Source organism: Leptonotus elevatus, chromosome 21 (genome assembly GCF_054856555.1).
Source record: "Leptonotus elevatus isolate MCC_2025b chromosome 21, RoL_Lele_1.0, whole genome shotgun sequence".
NCBI lineage: Eukaryota > Metazoa > Chordata > Actinopteri > Syngnathiformes > Syngnathidae > Leptonotus > Leptonotus elevatus.
This window is the reverse complement of record NC_141259.1, coordinates 5,216,442-5,233,109: the sequence shown is the minus strand read 5'-3', so window position 1 is coordinate 5,233,109 and position 16,668 is coordinate 5,216,442. Positions and strand designations below refer to the sequence as shown.

Here is a 16,668-nt window from a genome sequence, read left to right as displayed (position 1 = left end):
ATGCCTGGAGAGTGCTTATGAAAAGAAGCCATATACTCGATGTTCCCTTAGATATGCTTGAATTCCAAGGCTGACTGGTATCTTCGTGAAGTGGAATCAACACTAAGTTGTTTCCCTTCTCTGTCCACATTATTGGCACAAAACACTCATCTGAAGCATGACGACTTGTCGATCCTTAATGATACCCAATACCAGAACTGTATCAATGTTTACCTTACAAAGATAATAATGCTCAGCTGGTCAATGTCAAACTGTAGAACTTGTGTTTAGTACTTTCAATTCAAGATCACAATCTGGTGGAAAAGCGCTATATAAATGAAGTAGCTTACCATTTATTCAATTTAAGCCTATGAATAAAACCTTCGAATGGTTCAACATGTGTGCAATTAATTGAAATTTAATTACAATTTCAATTATTACACTCCAATCATAAACAAAAATAAAGGGTTATTAATACTCATTTTGAGTTGTTTAAATTAATATATTTGCACCTTTTTTCTATTTTAAAATGACTAATAAATCTTGTTTGCTCCAAAAGGAACTTACATAATTATAGTGTTTCAAATAATCTTGTCTTAATATTTTTAAATGTTTAAACATTTTCTTGTTTTGTGCCAAAAAATAACCATTTGAATAATTATCTAAATTATTACCAAAATAATCAGGATGATCATTTTTTCCATAATCGAGCAGCCCTAGTTCAAAATAAAAATGCTGCTCACCAGTGCTGTTCATTTAGCTCCGTTTCTAACTTAACTTTATTTCCAATTGGCCAGATTTTTACTGAAAAGTGTGCTGTCCACACTGTGCTGCTAAAAGGTGGTCACTCCTGCGAAATCTCTCCTCCACTTGCCACCACGGTATCACAAGCTTCCTTCATAACTGCTGCAGTGTTTTTCCCCCTCCGTTTCTTCAGCGCTGCCTCTCTCTCTTGGGCGATGACATTATCAACGAATCTACTTCATTCGTTTGCTGTTACGTACTGTATAGCCTTTTTGCTCCCGATGAAAACCAATCTAGCTTACTGCTGCCATCCGCCAAAACTGAGCGTGGGTTGATTGGGTCTTGGTTTCACGTGACATCAGTCCTGTATTTTAATTGGATGATGGGCCCAGTTAATGTGGCTGTCTATTGAGAGCAGTTTTGGTCATACGGGAGGAGGTTGAGGTTGAGGAAGAACTAAAATAGGAGGAGAACATCCTCAAGGAAGAAGAAGACCATATTTGTCAAATAAAATTCATGCAACACTTTTTGATAATGTCATCAACCATGCAGAGGACAATGGGTTAAAAAAAAAAGATAAGAGGATATTGCCTATAATGTTGATGAAATTTGGTCCTAGAGAGCCGCAGTCTTGCGTGTTTTAGATGTGTCCCTCCTCCAACACAGATGATTCAAATGATCAACTCATCAGCAAGCTCTGGCGAAGCCTGATAACAATCCTCACCTATGTTGGAGGAGGAAAACATCTAAAACACACAGGACTGCAGCTCTCTGGGAGCAGGGTTGCCTACCCCTGAACTCGGCGATTTATTTAATTTATTCATTTACAGTTTTTGCCCATTGCTTGAACACTATAGACACATGCTTAAACCAAAGTAACATAACTTGAAGTTGTCACAATACCTTATACAAAAAGTGACCATACCTTAAACAAAAGTGCTGCTTTACACTTTGGTTGCAATTCTGTAACACACTTGCTCCTTTTTGTAACATACTTGCACACTAACACTATTTCATACATAAGACACTTAGTTCAAAAAACGAAATTTCGGGGCACTATTGGGAGAACACATCTATTCAAAATATAACACACATTGTTTAATTGAAAATACATAGACACACACCTGAAAGCACTTACTCACAAAATTGAACACCAATCAGCCCGCTACAAAAAAGACTCATTAAAGCCATTTAGAGAACTTTGCAATCATGGTGGTCCACATAGCTACATTCAGAAAGCTAGAGGAGTACCTGTGTGGGGGGATGGAGCGGTTCTCTATATGTTGTTGTGTGCATTGAGTAAAGCCATCCACAATATGCATTTTTTTTCTTACAGAGAATCTTGGAAATGGATGGAGGTGCCCAGCCTCATGAATGTATTTACATTGACGAGGCTGGATTCAAACCTCAGCAAAAACTGACGATGGTGACGAAATATAATTGTTCAAAGGGCAATTTTGCATGTCCCGGGGCAGCGTAGGGGAAATATCACTTTGTGTACCGCCTTAAGTCTTTAAGGGGGCCACTGCACCATCAGGCCAAACTGGGTCCCTTCAATGCACAACACATGATCACATTTTTAGATACACTCCATGATCCAGTGGTACAAGATAGACCAGAGCAGCCCAGGTTTGTTGTTGTCTGGGGTAATGTTAGTTTCCATCGGGCTGCTCTGGTCCAGAACTGGTTCACCAACCATGATCTATATGAGGTTGTGTGCTTGCTCCCTTTACTCACCATTTCTAAATACTATAGATTTTTTATTTTTTTTTGCAGGATCCATAAGCCTACTTGCACACCGTTGTGATTGACTGTGTTGACAGTAGCGCAGTTTGTTTCAATTTTGCTTTAACTGAATTGACCCCCCTGGAAAAGACACTAGTGTAAAGTAATGATTTTGTATTGAGTATTTCAGCTTTTGATTGTTGTGAAAAAGTGCTGCTGTGGTTTATATAAAGTAGACTAGTGTGGTGCTGCTGATCTGAGAGTGGGTATCATTTTGTCATCAGAATGACATTTTGACAAATCATTGTTAGGTTTTGATAGCAGAGTTTCAATTTTGACATAGATGTGAATGGTTAAGTAACTGTTAAGCGTAGACAAATAAAAATCTGTCGGCAAAAATGACGGCATGAGTTTTTTTCAATTAAAAGCATTTTGTTATTTGACTACCATACCAAGCCAATGTGGGGTTTAGAACCAGCATGTCTGAATGGCAGGATGTCAAGTTAGTTGCCATGGTAGCAATACATTTTCCTGAAGCTGATAATCAAAAGTGAGATGGAGGCCCAAAAAGCGTTCCTGGCTAAGCGTTATATGGTATCTAGCCATTGTGACAAGAAGTGTATAAAAATATATCTGCCTTTATATAATGCCCGCCCAGTTTACCATTAGATTATGCTTATTACGGGACGCAGAGCATGTGTCCCGTAATAAGCATTGACAACTGACAACATTAAGCACCCTTTTCTCTTTTATGTCTTTGTTCCTTTGTGACCATGACTTTGGGCCCTTATGACTTCAGTAGTGTCAATATTCTGTTTACTTAATTTATTTGATTGAGATGTGGAGTCGGCGGAGCTCGGCAGGGTGCAAGCCTGCAACAACCATCTGCTAAACCCTGCAACAGACACTCTTCAATACTAAACGATTATTTAGGAACCACAAAAATGGATGAGACAGGGGAAATGAACCTTGTGATGAATGGGAACATTGAGAATGCTGAGCAAGACTACCATTCGCTCAGGGTAAGTTTGTCTAATATTTATATATTTTTTAAACAAAGATGACCTAATAGGTCTTTACAAATAGGCTAATACTCATACAGTATTGTGTTTTTGTTGTATACAGAAGACATTTGAGTTTCAGATCAAAAGAGAATGAATGAGACAAATGTTCAGAATGACCACTTTTATGGCATTTCCGTCTAGATGTGTTAAAACACCTTAGGACAGAGCACTGTTTGTTTGAACCCACCCTGTTTTCAAGTAAGCAAAAATATTGGAACAGGCATTATTGAATTAAGTTGAATAACATCTAATATTTCGTGGCATAACCCTGACTTGCAATAGCGACTCATACCATTGACTTGACCAATTGAAATGATTTTCCAGGTCTTTACTGCAGTCTTTTTCAGTTCTTTTTTCCTGGGGTTTTATCCCCTAAGGTTCTATTTTTTTTTTGTTTATGTCAAATGCGATGAAATAAAAGATGCAGTTTTGAACGTTTGTCTCATATTCATCTTTTGATCTGAAACCGAAATGTTTTAAGTATATGACCAAAAAAATTAATAAATAATTGACCTTGCCGTTCCAATACTTTTGGAGCGGACAGTTTTTGATTGCATATCATAGAAATATTTGAGAAGCATGATTATGCTTGTGGTTGTATTGTGTTGTTGTACAGAGGAAACACTTTATACCACCAGATACAAATAGCAAAGTCACTAAATAGGCTAACAAATGGAGCAGCTGAATTATCTTTTGACATTGTACAGCTTTACTGGATGCTATGGATTTATAGCCACGCATATGCTGCTGAGGTTTCTAGTCAGAGGAACAGGTGACAGTTTTATTTGGATCACATTCAAATTTGTGTTTGTAACAGCACTTGAAAACTCAACATTGTAAATCCTGCGTCCATTTTTCCAAAGTTACGACATTGTTACTCTCATATTCAGTGTTTGAAAAAATAAATATATATATATATATATATATATATATTTGAGCTTTACTTGAAAAGCAGATAGTATAGAGTGGATTATTGAACTGGAAATGCCATTAAAAGATTTCAGCATTTTAGGGTACATGTAACGGTACATTATATAGTATCAAAATGGTGGCCAGCAGGATGCAATGTGGTATTCTGCAACTACTCACTTCTAGTTTTGTTCTAATTTTAGGAACTGAGAACCACGGGAAGAATCCTCTTGAAATAGGAAATCGCATTGTTTCTTTGTTAATAATACTCTTAGGCCAGTGGTTCTAAACCTAGGTTCAATTTGGTCAGTCAGTTTCAGGGGCTCGACAGAGGTCAAGACAGAAGGTCAAGGAATAAAAGAAAAGTGCTTTCTGAATTCAAAGTGAAGACACCAGATATGATGAAAAGGCTCATTCTTACTGATTTTATTTACTACTTAAGTCTCAAATTTGAAAAAAAAAAGAATATTTTGCTAAAATATTCTTTAAATTGATTAATGATTAAATAAATTAAAAATGACTCGTAAATCAAATAAAATGTCATATTCCAAATCTTTAAGTTGTTAAAAAAGAGAGATTTAAGGTAAATGAGAAATACTTAAATTGTCAAAAAAATGACCATAAAATGTCCAAAAAGCAAAAGTGGAAAATTTGCATAAAATGTGCATAAAATAAAAATTAAAAAAAACTGAAAAGAAAACGTTCAAAAAGTAACCATAAAATATCCTAAAACAAAAGAAGAAAACAAGAAAATTATCATAATTGTTTACAAATTGCTAAAAAGGCAGTAAAAATTTTCAGAAATATCTACAAAAGAAAGAACAGGGGCAGAAAATGACTATAATTTATATGTCCATAATATAGTAATAATATAAAAATTACAAAAAAAGAAGGTTGAAGAAGATGAATCTCTACTTATTGGATTCTGCTCTCATATTTTTGTGTTACGGTGCAGCTCTTATTAGGGCCCTCAGTACATTAGACTAACACTAACACACTGTTTCCTTCTTCACAATGTTTTGCGGCTCCAGACACCTTTTTGGTTATTTATTTGGCCTAGAAGGGCTCTTTTGACAGGAAAGGTCGCAGACCTCTGGGTTAGGCCAAACAAATGATATGTCCCAGTGTGAAATTAAGTAATATATTTTATTGTTAATGAACATATGCAATGTCTTTATGTCTTCCAGGCACAGCAACATAAGCATTGTGATACTGTAGAGGACGTATGCCACACATCCCAACCAAACTGCTTTGTTTTTGATGAGAGCTCTGCTCAAGCAGATGGAGGTGCTGCCCCAAGGGAGCACCAGGAGCAACAAGGCCACCTCGAAATGGAACATGCCAATACACTGGAGCTGAAACAAAAGCTCACGGAAAAAGAGAAAGAGGTGAACTGCCTTCTCACCGCGTTGACTGACGCTGAGATGCTCACCGCGTTCATCAGCAAGTTGTGGATGGATGCTTACGAGCAGCTCAAAATGACTTGGGAGGACAACTCCAACAACATGGTGGCAGCCATAAATGCAGAGTGGCAGAAGTGGTGGGCCTACCGAGAGCAAGAGACCGCCGAGCAGTTTCAGACGCAGTGGGAGAACATGCAGTGGCACATGAACGACATGGCGGCCCAACTCGAGAGCATGCAGAGGCACAATTTAGAAATGTCTGCCTACTTCCGAAGTGAAATGGAGAGCCTCAAACAGCACATGGGCCAGGTCATCCACGAAAAGGATGACATGATTGCAAAATTGCAACAGGAAAACTGCATTCTTGCAACGGAGCGTGGCGAGACGTCACAGTCACACAGTTTTAAAAATGAGACTACAAAAAAGCAACAAAGTCTAAAAGCTTCAGAGGCCCAACTGAGAGTGGAGCAAGAGGCAACAATAGCCCTTATTAACGTGGTTGAAGACACCGGTAGCGATCCAAACCATGATACACAATGAAGCGTGCCGGGTAGAAAACTTACAGTAGGACTTGGATCTTAATAATTCATATACATATTATTTATCTATTTACATGAGCACAAGCGATAAAATGAGCTGCAGCTTCCAAAGGACACAGAACATGAAGAGCTGAGACCTGGCAGCATAATAGAGGCAAATGGAGCGAAAGTGCATCTAACAAGGCCAAAAAGCATTGAACAGCAGGGAAAGTGCTTGTAAAAATAGCAACAAGGTGAAACACAATTGCTGTCACTCAGAAGAAACCAATGCAGCTCAACTACTGCAAGCAAGAATGTGCCAAAATAAGGACTGTGAAAAACAATGTTACAGATTTCCACAACTATGGTGCAGACCTTGCCCTTCCACCTCGCAACTTCCTTGCTTTGTTGTAAGGTCAAATACCGCTTTGACTTAAAAGGTTCCTACCTTCTCTGAAGGGGAATAACTGTGGACAGACATTGGCATGCATTATTCAGAGAAATTGGACTGCGTATGACTCCCTTTCCTGGTCCATTTAAGAGGGATCCTCCCTTGATGAGGACAGTCACCTCATAATAATGGAAGAGGCAAGGGACTGTCACCATTGTGAAACTGCTTTTGTCACCTTTACATTTGCTTTTAACACACTGGAAATGCAACTTTACATTTATGGTTAATAATTAAGCCTTAAATTGTCCCACTGTGGGGTATAGTAGCTTCAGACCTTCAAGTTATGAATGTAATCAAGTCTATTTAGCGCTATTCTGTTATATCATTCACTCATTTATTTAATGCTGTCTGACATGTTCAATTAGTATTTTCTGTACTGATGGACAAATGAAGCTTCATGAAGCACTTGTGATACCTTTTTACTACTCTAGGTGGCACTCTTGGTAAAGATGCAGTGGAAATGTAAAAAATTACATTGCACTTGCCTTTTATCTTTAAACCACCTAGAGTAAAAATCGCAAGTGTTTCATAAAGGTTCATGAAGCTTCATTTTACCATCATTCATTTTTTGACAGTTTAAATGACAACAGTTGATCACAATGGAAGGAATCCTAAAAATACTTAAATGTGTGATGTATTCTGAAGACTTAAAAATGATTAAAAGATTGCAAAGGCTTTGTTTTGTTGTGTTTTTAATTTGAGATGGTATATGTGCTTTAGGTCTTACTCAGTAAGGTACACATTTTTTCTTCATTTGAGTAACAAGTTAAAAGAAACAAAACATTTACAACAAAAGCTATACAAAGGTGGTACTCAAAAGGCGCAGGTAGAAGTTCAGAGAACTTATAATGATCCTACCCCTTATTTTCCATCATTTTGGTTATACATATTTCTCATATGACAGAACCTCAAACTGAGGACAATTTATTATATATTATAATACAAATTAAAAATGTACTTATTTACAAGTAACACAAGAAAACGGGCATCAAATATACAATAAAAAAAATTGGGCACAAAAAAAATGCTCGTTTATGGTCATATAGTTTGAAGATAACTCAAAAACAAATTGTATAAATAGTACACGTTTGTAATCGTACAATGTAAAAAAACTGAAGACAATTGAGAAGAAGAAAATAGTCTCAATAGACTATGAATATAAGAAAACCTTTGTTGCAAGAAAAAAAAAGTGATAGTTAAACCCCTCTTGCTCATTAGCTATTTAATTCCTCTGCATATTTCCGCATAAAGTAATTTGTATATATCTTTTTAAAAAGTTCATACATGTTTTAATATCAGATTCAAGGTCAGATAAAACAACATACCCCCCCAAATTTTTTTTCAAGTACAATACTGTATCATGTAATCTACTAGAAGAAAGATGAGATGCTAAGTCATATGATTGCACATGATCGAAACACAGGAGGGGAGGAGATCGGGAACAAATCTGCCTGTGGCAACTGTGACATGCCTGTTATCTACTTTGCAGCAGTGCATACAAGATCCAAACTCAAACTAAACTACTAGATCGATATTATAGTACCAGTATAGATCCGATATCGATACTGACTTGGTATCGATCATATTGATATTTGGATCGATCCGCCCACCACTAACTTTAGCTTTTCACTATCACTTGATCATAGTTAGCAGCGGTCGAACCATTGCCTCGTCTTCTCAAAGCATCTCCAATGGTTCATGTGGTTGCCAGGCCACACATGATCGTTGCCTCCTGCACCTCTCCCGTCACAAGCGCTGCTCTGAGGTAATAACCAGCGTGACCCATTTCAAAAACACTTCCCTTTTTTTGTTCTGAAACACTCTTTAATCCTGGCAGCATTCAGACACCGCCTGCCACACACGCAAGTCCACTGACAAAAACACATGCCGCCTCTGGGCAAATCAGGACTGAGTCAGCTATTGGAAATAAGGCAATGAAGGCGAAGCACTTGATATGCAGGCATCTGCTTTGTGGCTTATCTTCACTGCTCAACTGTGCCGAGCAATTGCTGCTTGGCTGGCCCAATGAAAAACCCCTCCCCTCCTTCCAACCCATCCTCCACACCCTCGCCCCCTTGGACTCATTTTGTCTCCACTTCGCTTTTCTGCCTGCTTGGAAGGACATTATTGGAATCATTTCCAATCATGTCAATTGTAATTAAATGGATGATTTCCCACTAATGTAGAAGCTAGTCTAGTACTGTTGAGACACACCACATGAAGCATGGAAAGATCTGCTTGAGTTATAAAATAACTAAAATGAATCACCATTGTAAATTCCTGATGTATTTTTTATTTTATTTTATGGAGAGCTCAGTATTGTTCATTCGGTAATTTTATCATCATTGCTCTCTTTTTTTTATTTTTTTTAACTGTATTTTATTTTTTTTTATTAATTTTTATTTTGTATGTGGGTGAGAATGTGTATGTGCGCATGTGTGTGTGCGTGCGTGTGAGTGTGTATTCATTAGTTCACCTAAAACCTATTAAAAATCCCATACCGTTCACCTAAACCGAATACTTCAGAATCCAGCTAGAGTTGTGAGGTTGTCAGTAGACCAGAGGAAGGATCAAAGAAAAGAAAGAAAAGTGAAATCCAGCACCGACCAGACATTACCTACTACCCACCGGGTTACCAACCAGAGTCTTTCACCAACCCCAGAAACATCTCAATTCCAACAAATTAGGGAGACCTCAAGAGACCAAAGGAGAGACTAAAAGGAAAAGAAGGATAGATGAAGCAGAGTGAGATCCACAGACATCAGCCTCCACCGATTCAACGACCAGAGGAAGAAGCAGATTGTGTTTGAGTTTCGATAGATGCTGGTGTGGTGGATCTGGCATGCATGAAATTCTCCACCAAAGAGGGGAGCCGTCGACCCCTGCCAGGACAGAGCAAGCGCAACACCTCAGGGCCCCCCAGGCCACAGCAGCGCTAAGGGACAACCCCCGGGCCCTGCAGGGGCCACCGGCCGGAGAGCAAACCCAGGAGCCAGGAGCTCCCCCCACCCCAACACGGCCCGCGCCCCCAACCCAACGCAGCAGGACGGAGCACCGCAGGCCCGCCAGGCACCCCACCGGTTCACAGCCCCCGCTCCCCACTTATTTGAGGCAGATGTTTTTTCCATTAAAATGTGATTTATGAGGAGGTTAGACCATTGGTCGATATTCAGAGTTTGTTTATAAATAAAAGTAAATTCCTGATGTAATCAATGCTTATTAAATGCATCATTGAAGGTGTCATTAGTTCAAACTTACCTGACAATTGAATAAATAATGAATGTTCTAAGCCCTGCGATTGACTTTTTTTTATTTAATTTTTTTATTTATTTAAATTAGGTGGATCGAACCCGCACCACGACCACATATCTTTGCAAGCACAGAGTCCTACCAGTGAGCTACAATTATGCGCCAACGAAACAGATTAGCACCTTGTATAAACGCTCAAGAAGTGAGGTATGTGAAAATATGACCTTTTTTCTTTACAGTATGTAACAATAATGCGCACACACAAAATCTGCCCCCCCTTATACCCCTCACAATTTGACTCGGGAGCAGCCCGTGGTATAGATGAGGAGGCATAAATATGACACCTTGTTTTAAAATGTAGATTTATTTATGGTAGGATGGTGACTAGTATATCTGCCTTATAGGTTCTGGGTTCCAATTGGGCTCTTTAGTGTGTGGAGTTTCAGTGCCTATTGTGTGAATGAACTGCTTGTCTGCATGCTAGTTTTATGATCCAAGGCGCAGGTTGTACTTGCGCTGACACTTTTATTTGCAATGATGCTTGACCTTTACAAAAACCTTTTCAGAGTGAAATATGTTCCAACCAATTTGTTGCATAAAGGCATTATTCAATATGGAGGTCTTAGTTGGAAATAATTAACGTTTAATGAGATGGATCAAAAGTTCTGTGTGCCACTGGAGGTCATTTCCGATCGTTTTTATTTGCTAAAACACATGCAACATTTTGTCTCTTGTTTGATTGTAACATCACTCGAAAGCTGCTCCTTTCATCCTTTTGTGCAGGGAGAATATCACAAAAGGCAGCAAGAGTGTTGAGGCGTGATGGGGCGCAGCCAGTATCTCCAATGGGATGTTGAAATATTCAAAGATTTCCCACAGCATGAAAGATGTGGAATCCTCAGAATGCATGTAAATCTTTTTTTTGCAAGCGAGCATCTAATCAGTTTATGAAGAGGTCTATCAAATCACCTGACCACCTAGTTCATAAATAAAATAAAACATGTTTAATCAGGAGCATGACATAAAATCATGTAAGTGTTCAATGTGAACACATTTGCAGAATGAAAGGAGCCATGACATTCTTATTCACTTCTGGTATGATGAATATGTGATAATTAATGTTATCTAGCAGCGGGGAGGAAAGTGAGCCATTTGTGTAATAGTTGTACAAAATGACTGCAAAAAATGTTGCTGACACGGAAACAAAAAAGCCGCAACATGGGGCATGGAACGCTTTATTAAGACCGCCAGCACGATCTAATGAATTTCAGTGTCTTATTATTGTAAAACTGTACTGCATCATTATTTTTTCATTGTTATGGATATTACCAGAGAAAGCTGCTATATGATCAGATATAATGTCTTTGCATTTGACAAGGTGAAGTAGTAGCTATTGTGGCTCATTACCTGAGGTAGTTTTCAATGCACTGCACCAAGTTATTCTAAAGGATATAAAAACATCTACAGACCCAAATTCTATTCAAATGTTCTGTTTTTTGTGATATAAAATATATATGATCAAGATGATTAGAAATTTGATTTATTGATTTATAATTCTGGTTGCAGCTCACTTGAATTGTGCATATTTTGGTTCAACTTTCTATGTATAACCTTAGTAAGGTATTCCTGTGCCAGTGCAGAGCAGAAAAGCCGACTTGTCAGTTGTTTCCAGTTCACAGCTACCCAATAACTTTTGCAGCTCTCACACCCACCGTGATGCTCACATCGCTCATGCACAAACGTCTATGCACATGTGCAGCAGTTAGGAGGTTGCTAGCACACGGCCTATGTTTAGCTCGTTCAATGTCATGAGGCCGGGTGGCCGTATATCCGTGGTGTCAGCATTATGTAAAGGTGGGAGTATTCCTACCGTGGCTCTCACGACAGGCTTCTGAAGATGATGTGCTATGTTGTGAGTTGATACTTTTAATGTACGTTCCACAAAACAGCTGTAAAATATATATATATATATATGAAAGTATTACTTTAAAATCAAATACAATGATGGACTTTAACAAGACAAGTGTGGAGGCTAATCTGTGAGGGTTCTGTTTGTTATTGTGTGACTGGACTACTTCTACATTTCTCGACCGATTCAAACCATTCCAACTTCAACGTGTTCCAAAAATGTACTCTTTGTGGGCTATTATTTTTCTCATTCCAGACATTCACAGTTTTTTCACAAATCATCAATGTCCCCATTCATTTCCAATGAGACGTTCAACAAGTCACTCCCATTCAAAATCTTTAGGTTATTCAATACACTTTAGGATCAATTTTCAACTTTTCCACAATTCCTACATATTAAAAATCTAAATTTTCACTAAATATTTAACATTTTTCACCAACAAAATTCCCCACTCATTTAGAGGGTATTGGTTCGTTATTTACTGGTCGATCTATGTTCGTACCCTCACCTACGATCAGTGGCATAGCAACATTCTCCAGGGACCCAAGCAAGAAGGGATTGGGTGCCCCGGCGGCCATTTGTAGTATACATATTACATCATTTTAAAATTGCACATCTGCATCTTCAATAAACAATCACCATTAATTGTGCTTCATTCAAGTGACTTGTTTTTGTTTTAGTTTGTTTAACTTTAGCAAGAATCCTTCTAAGTGAGTCAGAAAACGTGAAAATCAAATTACTAATCGCATGGCCGTTTGAAAAAAAAGAAGAAGAAAAGCCTTACACGGTTGTAAAAAAAACAAAAAAAACCCGCCTTACTATACATGTTTTTTTAAACACCTTATTATACATGGTCGACTGGTCGTTTAAAAAAAACTAAACAAAAAACTGCGTACTATACATGGTCGTTTAAAAAACACCTTACTATATATAGTCGTTTTGAAAAAAAGACAACCTTCCTTTAAATACATGGTCTTTTTCTTTTTCTTTTTTACTAAAAGCTTTACTACTATTCATTATCATTTATCAAATAATCAGCCTTACTATACATGGTTGCTGTTTTTTAAACACAACCCCCACACCTGACTAGGAATTTGAGACGATCAATTGTCAGTGCTGCACTGCTAATGTGAAGTATATGTGGTTTGTGTCAAAACTGTTGGCCCTCTGGGGGTCCCTGCTGGCTAAGGAGCCCCAAGCAATTGCCTGACTTGCCTAATGGTAAACTACGCCTCTGCCTACTCGTGACCGAAAGAACAAGATCCCGGATACAAGTGGCCGAAATTAGTTTCCTTTGCAACTTCTCTCCCTTAGAAAAAGGGTGAGAAGTCGAGCCGCTGCTCCTCCACATTGAGAAGAACCAGTTGAGGTGGCTCAGGCATCTGGTTTAGATGCCTCCTTGACGCCTCCCTTGAGAGGTGTTCCGGGCATGTCCCACCGGCGGGAGGCCCCAGGGACGAGACTATGTCTCTCGGCTGGCCTGGGAACGCCTTGGGATCCTGCTGGAGGAGCTGGTTGAAGTGGCTGGGGAGGCTGACCCGACCCCCGATAAGCGCTAGATGATGGATGGATGGTTCGTTATAGGCTTCAGGTTCGTATTGTTCCTACTCAAAATTCAGTATTGTTCCTATTCAAAATTCTACCTTTTCAGCTCATTCAATTTGTGTTGCCATCCAATCTGATATATTTCACCCATGCAAAACGTTTCCACATTCCACATAGTTCTCCATTTTTTGTACCCATTTATTTCAATTTGCCATTCAATTCCAATGACACATTCAACAATTAGTGTCCATTCCACCAATTGTTGAATGTGTCATTGGAATTTCATAATATCATTTCAACAAATTACATATAATTAAACATCATTCAATATCTTTCCACATTTTTCAATACTTGCATTTTCACCTCGACCATTCAAGACCATTCTATATCGCTCAATATCATTTAATATCATATCTAATTATTCAATAACATTCAACATAATTCTATTTATTTCAACAACATTCCATCTCATTCAAAACGATTCCACATTTCTGTATTTTTTCCATTCAGTATTCCTATACAATTTCTCCACGAATTGTTTCATGTGGTTTGCAAATCAAAGTGACTGAAAATAAGCATGTACATACACCCCCTTTTGCTCAAAGTCAGCTGGGATAGTCACGCTAATAAGGATAGGCAGTATAGAAAATGGATCGCTGTGTTTATTTCTTCACAAATTGCAAAAAGCATAAACTAAAGTCACTGGTGAGAGTTTTCAGCCTTGTGTGTGGTATATACGTAGTTAGTGCCTCACCAGCTGAGAAAAAATACATCATGTATCTGTTGACTGTACAAAAATGGCATGTTAAAAGCAGACCAACCGCCAGGGTTTTTGTGAATAAGGCAATCAGTGATGGTACATTTGACAATGGTGGCATGAAAGATGAAAGCAGTCTAACTGTGTGTTGCTAATTGCTGTATTGTGGGCCGCCCGCCTGCCACATCCACTGTGACACACCAATTCATCAGATATCACAGGCAGATCGAACCAATGACTCATGTCTAAGCCTGCCGCTGACAAATATCCCCAAAACCCTTTCTTGCTGTCTGGTGCCTTCAGCCAGCATGTTACTTATTAGCGAGCTGACTGTCACTCTTCAGCTCCTCAATCTGGCATCGGAGCTTGATGCAAAGGGGCAATAAAAAGTTTGACGTTTTTATTCAAAGATGGATACGCAACTAAAACTGTATTACTATGAGGTGCTACTTTTGCAAGCAGCGTGCCTCCTTCTCTCTCAACACCCCATTGCTTGGCTTAATAAGGGAAGGATACGCTCACTCCCACAGCTCATTTTTACTCACCGACTGTCGACTTTCATCCTGTTTTTCGAGATAGTGTCAGTTATTAAGCAAATGAGTTGCTGCTCCATAGCTTTGGCCATCAGATAGCTGTGATTAAAGGTTAATAACGGGACTGTTCAATGGGAAATAGGACCATGGGGAAACCATGCATGACACCCTGCTATGCACATGGTTCGGGTCTCGACTTGTATGTGTGTATTGTGTACCAGATTTTTTTTTTTATACACAAGTGATATCTCTAGTCTTAATCTCATTTCAATACAAATCAAACTTTATTTGTATCGCACTTTTCATTCATAAAATACAACTCAAAGTGTCGTGCAATTAAAATATCCATAGTACAATGTAAAAAGAAAATGTCATGTACAAGTGCACTCAAAATTATTTAAACTCCTTTAGCAGCCATTCATGCGTCTTGATGACTATGCAAATGTTTTTTTTTCTATTCACATTTAATTAAAAATAAATAAACTGAACAATATGTACACAAGCTAAGGATTTTTTTTAAAATATTGTTTGGCATAATACAAAAAAATGAGGCTCTGCAAAAAATTTACTTTTTGTTGACATTTTATATTTAAATTATGATTGTATGTAAAAGAGATAAAAACACTTCCTCTTTTTTTGTGTGCATATTTAAAACAAAAAAAAATCTTTACTTAAGAGAAATTAAATTTGGCCTCTCTAGTTTGTTCTTGTCCAAGCTACAACATTGTTAATGGAATAGTAAATGTAGTCTTCTCAAATAACTCTGGAATGGATTATTGTTCATTGCTATTTCAATTTGATATACATTGAACTGAAGATCTGCAGCTTCTATTGGGGTGACGATTTTTAAGAAGCTGCGGTTGTAGTCAGAGATGAAGTCGGTACGCTTCTGTTTTCTATATAAGCCAAAATTTTCAACAAACCTTTCAGTAAAATAAAACTTCCAAAGAATCTGTGCCCTATGAAAAGACATTCAAAAAATGTTCAAGGTAGCTACTGTAAAAGATGATACCAACGCAAACAATTTTCTGTGTGCTTAACTGACTCATGATTGGTCTACTTTAAAATATTTGGGTCAAAGCAAGGACTATGTAAAGGATAAAGGATGGTCAACATTTCAAGGATAAATGAGGTCATACTGTATCAGTGGATGTTCCTCTTCTGTTTTCTACCAGCCACTATTATTAACTAAAATCTAAATTTTCAAAGTTTGCAATTGTGGGAATTATTATTGTCATGTATCATGTAAGAACATTTTCCCAGAATAAAAGAATACATTTGCAACCGCATAGTAATATCTTTTATATGTATATATTTTGCCTGTAGTAAACTGCTACATTTGAAGAGCCCTTTAGCCAAGCTTGATAGAAGCTGCTCTTTGTCTTCGGTGTGTCAAACATCACAAGAAGGGGGGAAAAAAACAGCCAGAATCCTTAAGGCAAGGCAGCGCCAACAGACATTGTGCTTGGCTCGCTGCCCGGTACCATGAGAAGATTCTTTCATTTGGAGCAGCTTTAGCCGCTCCACAGGGGGGATTGAGATTTTCTTCTTACACTAGAAAAATCACTATTTGAATATGAAATGTGTTGGGGGGGTTTGGGGGGGGGGGGGGGGGGGGCTACCGTTGCTGTAGCATGAGCACAAAGATTATACTGTCTATTCATCACGGTAGCTTATGGGTTTACTGGTGAATATTACCATAGGATATATGCCCTTGACTCTACAATTCCATTCAACCATTCATCAATTATCTATACTGCTTGTCCTGATCAGGTGAGCTGGAAAACCATGCAAACTCCACACAGGAAGGCCAGAACACAGATTCGAACCAAGAAATTCAGAAGTGGAAGGCAGACCTGCTTACCACCAGGTCACAGTGCGA

General features: G+C 38.3%; 1 protein-coding gene across 1 annotated transcript; it reads left to right on the top strand.

The window, feature by feature from the left end:
* Positions 1–3,278: 3,278 nt before the first annotated feature.
* LOC147155642 (uncharacterized) lies at positions 3,279–7,468 on the top strand. The gene is made up of 2 exons (XM_086066272.1): positions 3,279–3,470; positions 5,609–7,468. The coding sequence occupies exons 1-2, from the start codon at positions 3,393–3,395 to the stop codon at positions 6,362–6,364; spliced, it is 834 nt and encodes a 277-aa protein (XP_085922398.1). The 5' UTR covers positions 3,279–3,392; the 3' UTR covers positions 6,365–7,468.
* Positions 7,469–16,668: the final 9,200 nt, after the last annotated feature.

Bases quoted from the DNA above. Each gene is read 5' to 3' on its own strand.
- LOC147155642 (XM_086066272.1), top strand. From the start codon at position 3,393: ATGGATGAGACAGGGGAAATGAACCTTGTGATGAATGGGAACATTGAG. The intron at 3,471-5,608 runs GTAAGTTTGTCT...TATGTCTTCCAG, and splicing joins AAGACTACCATTCGCTCAGG to GCACAGCAACATAAGCATTG.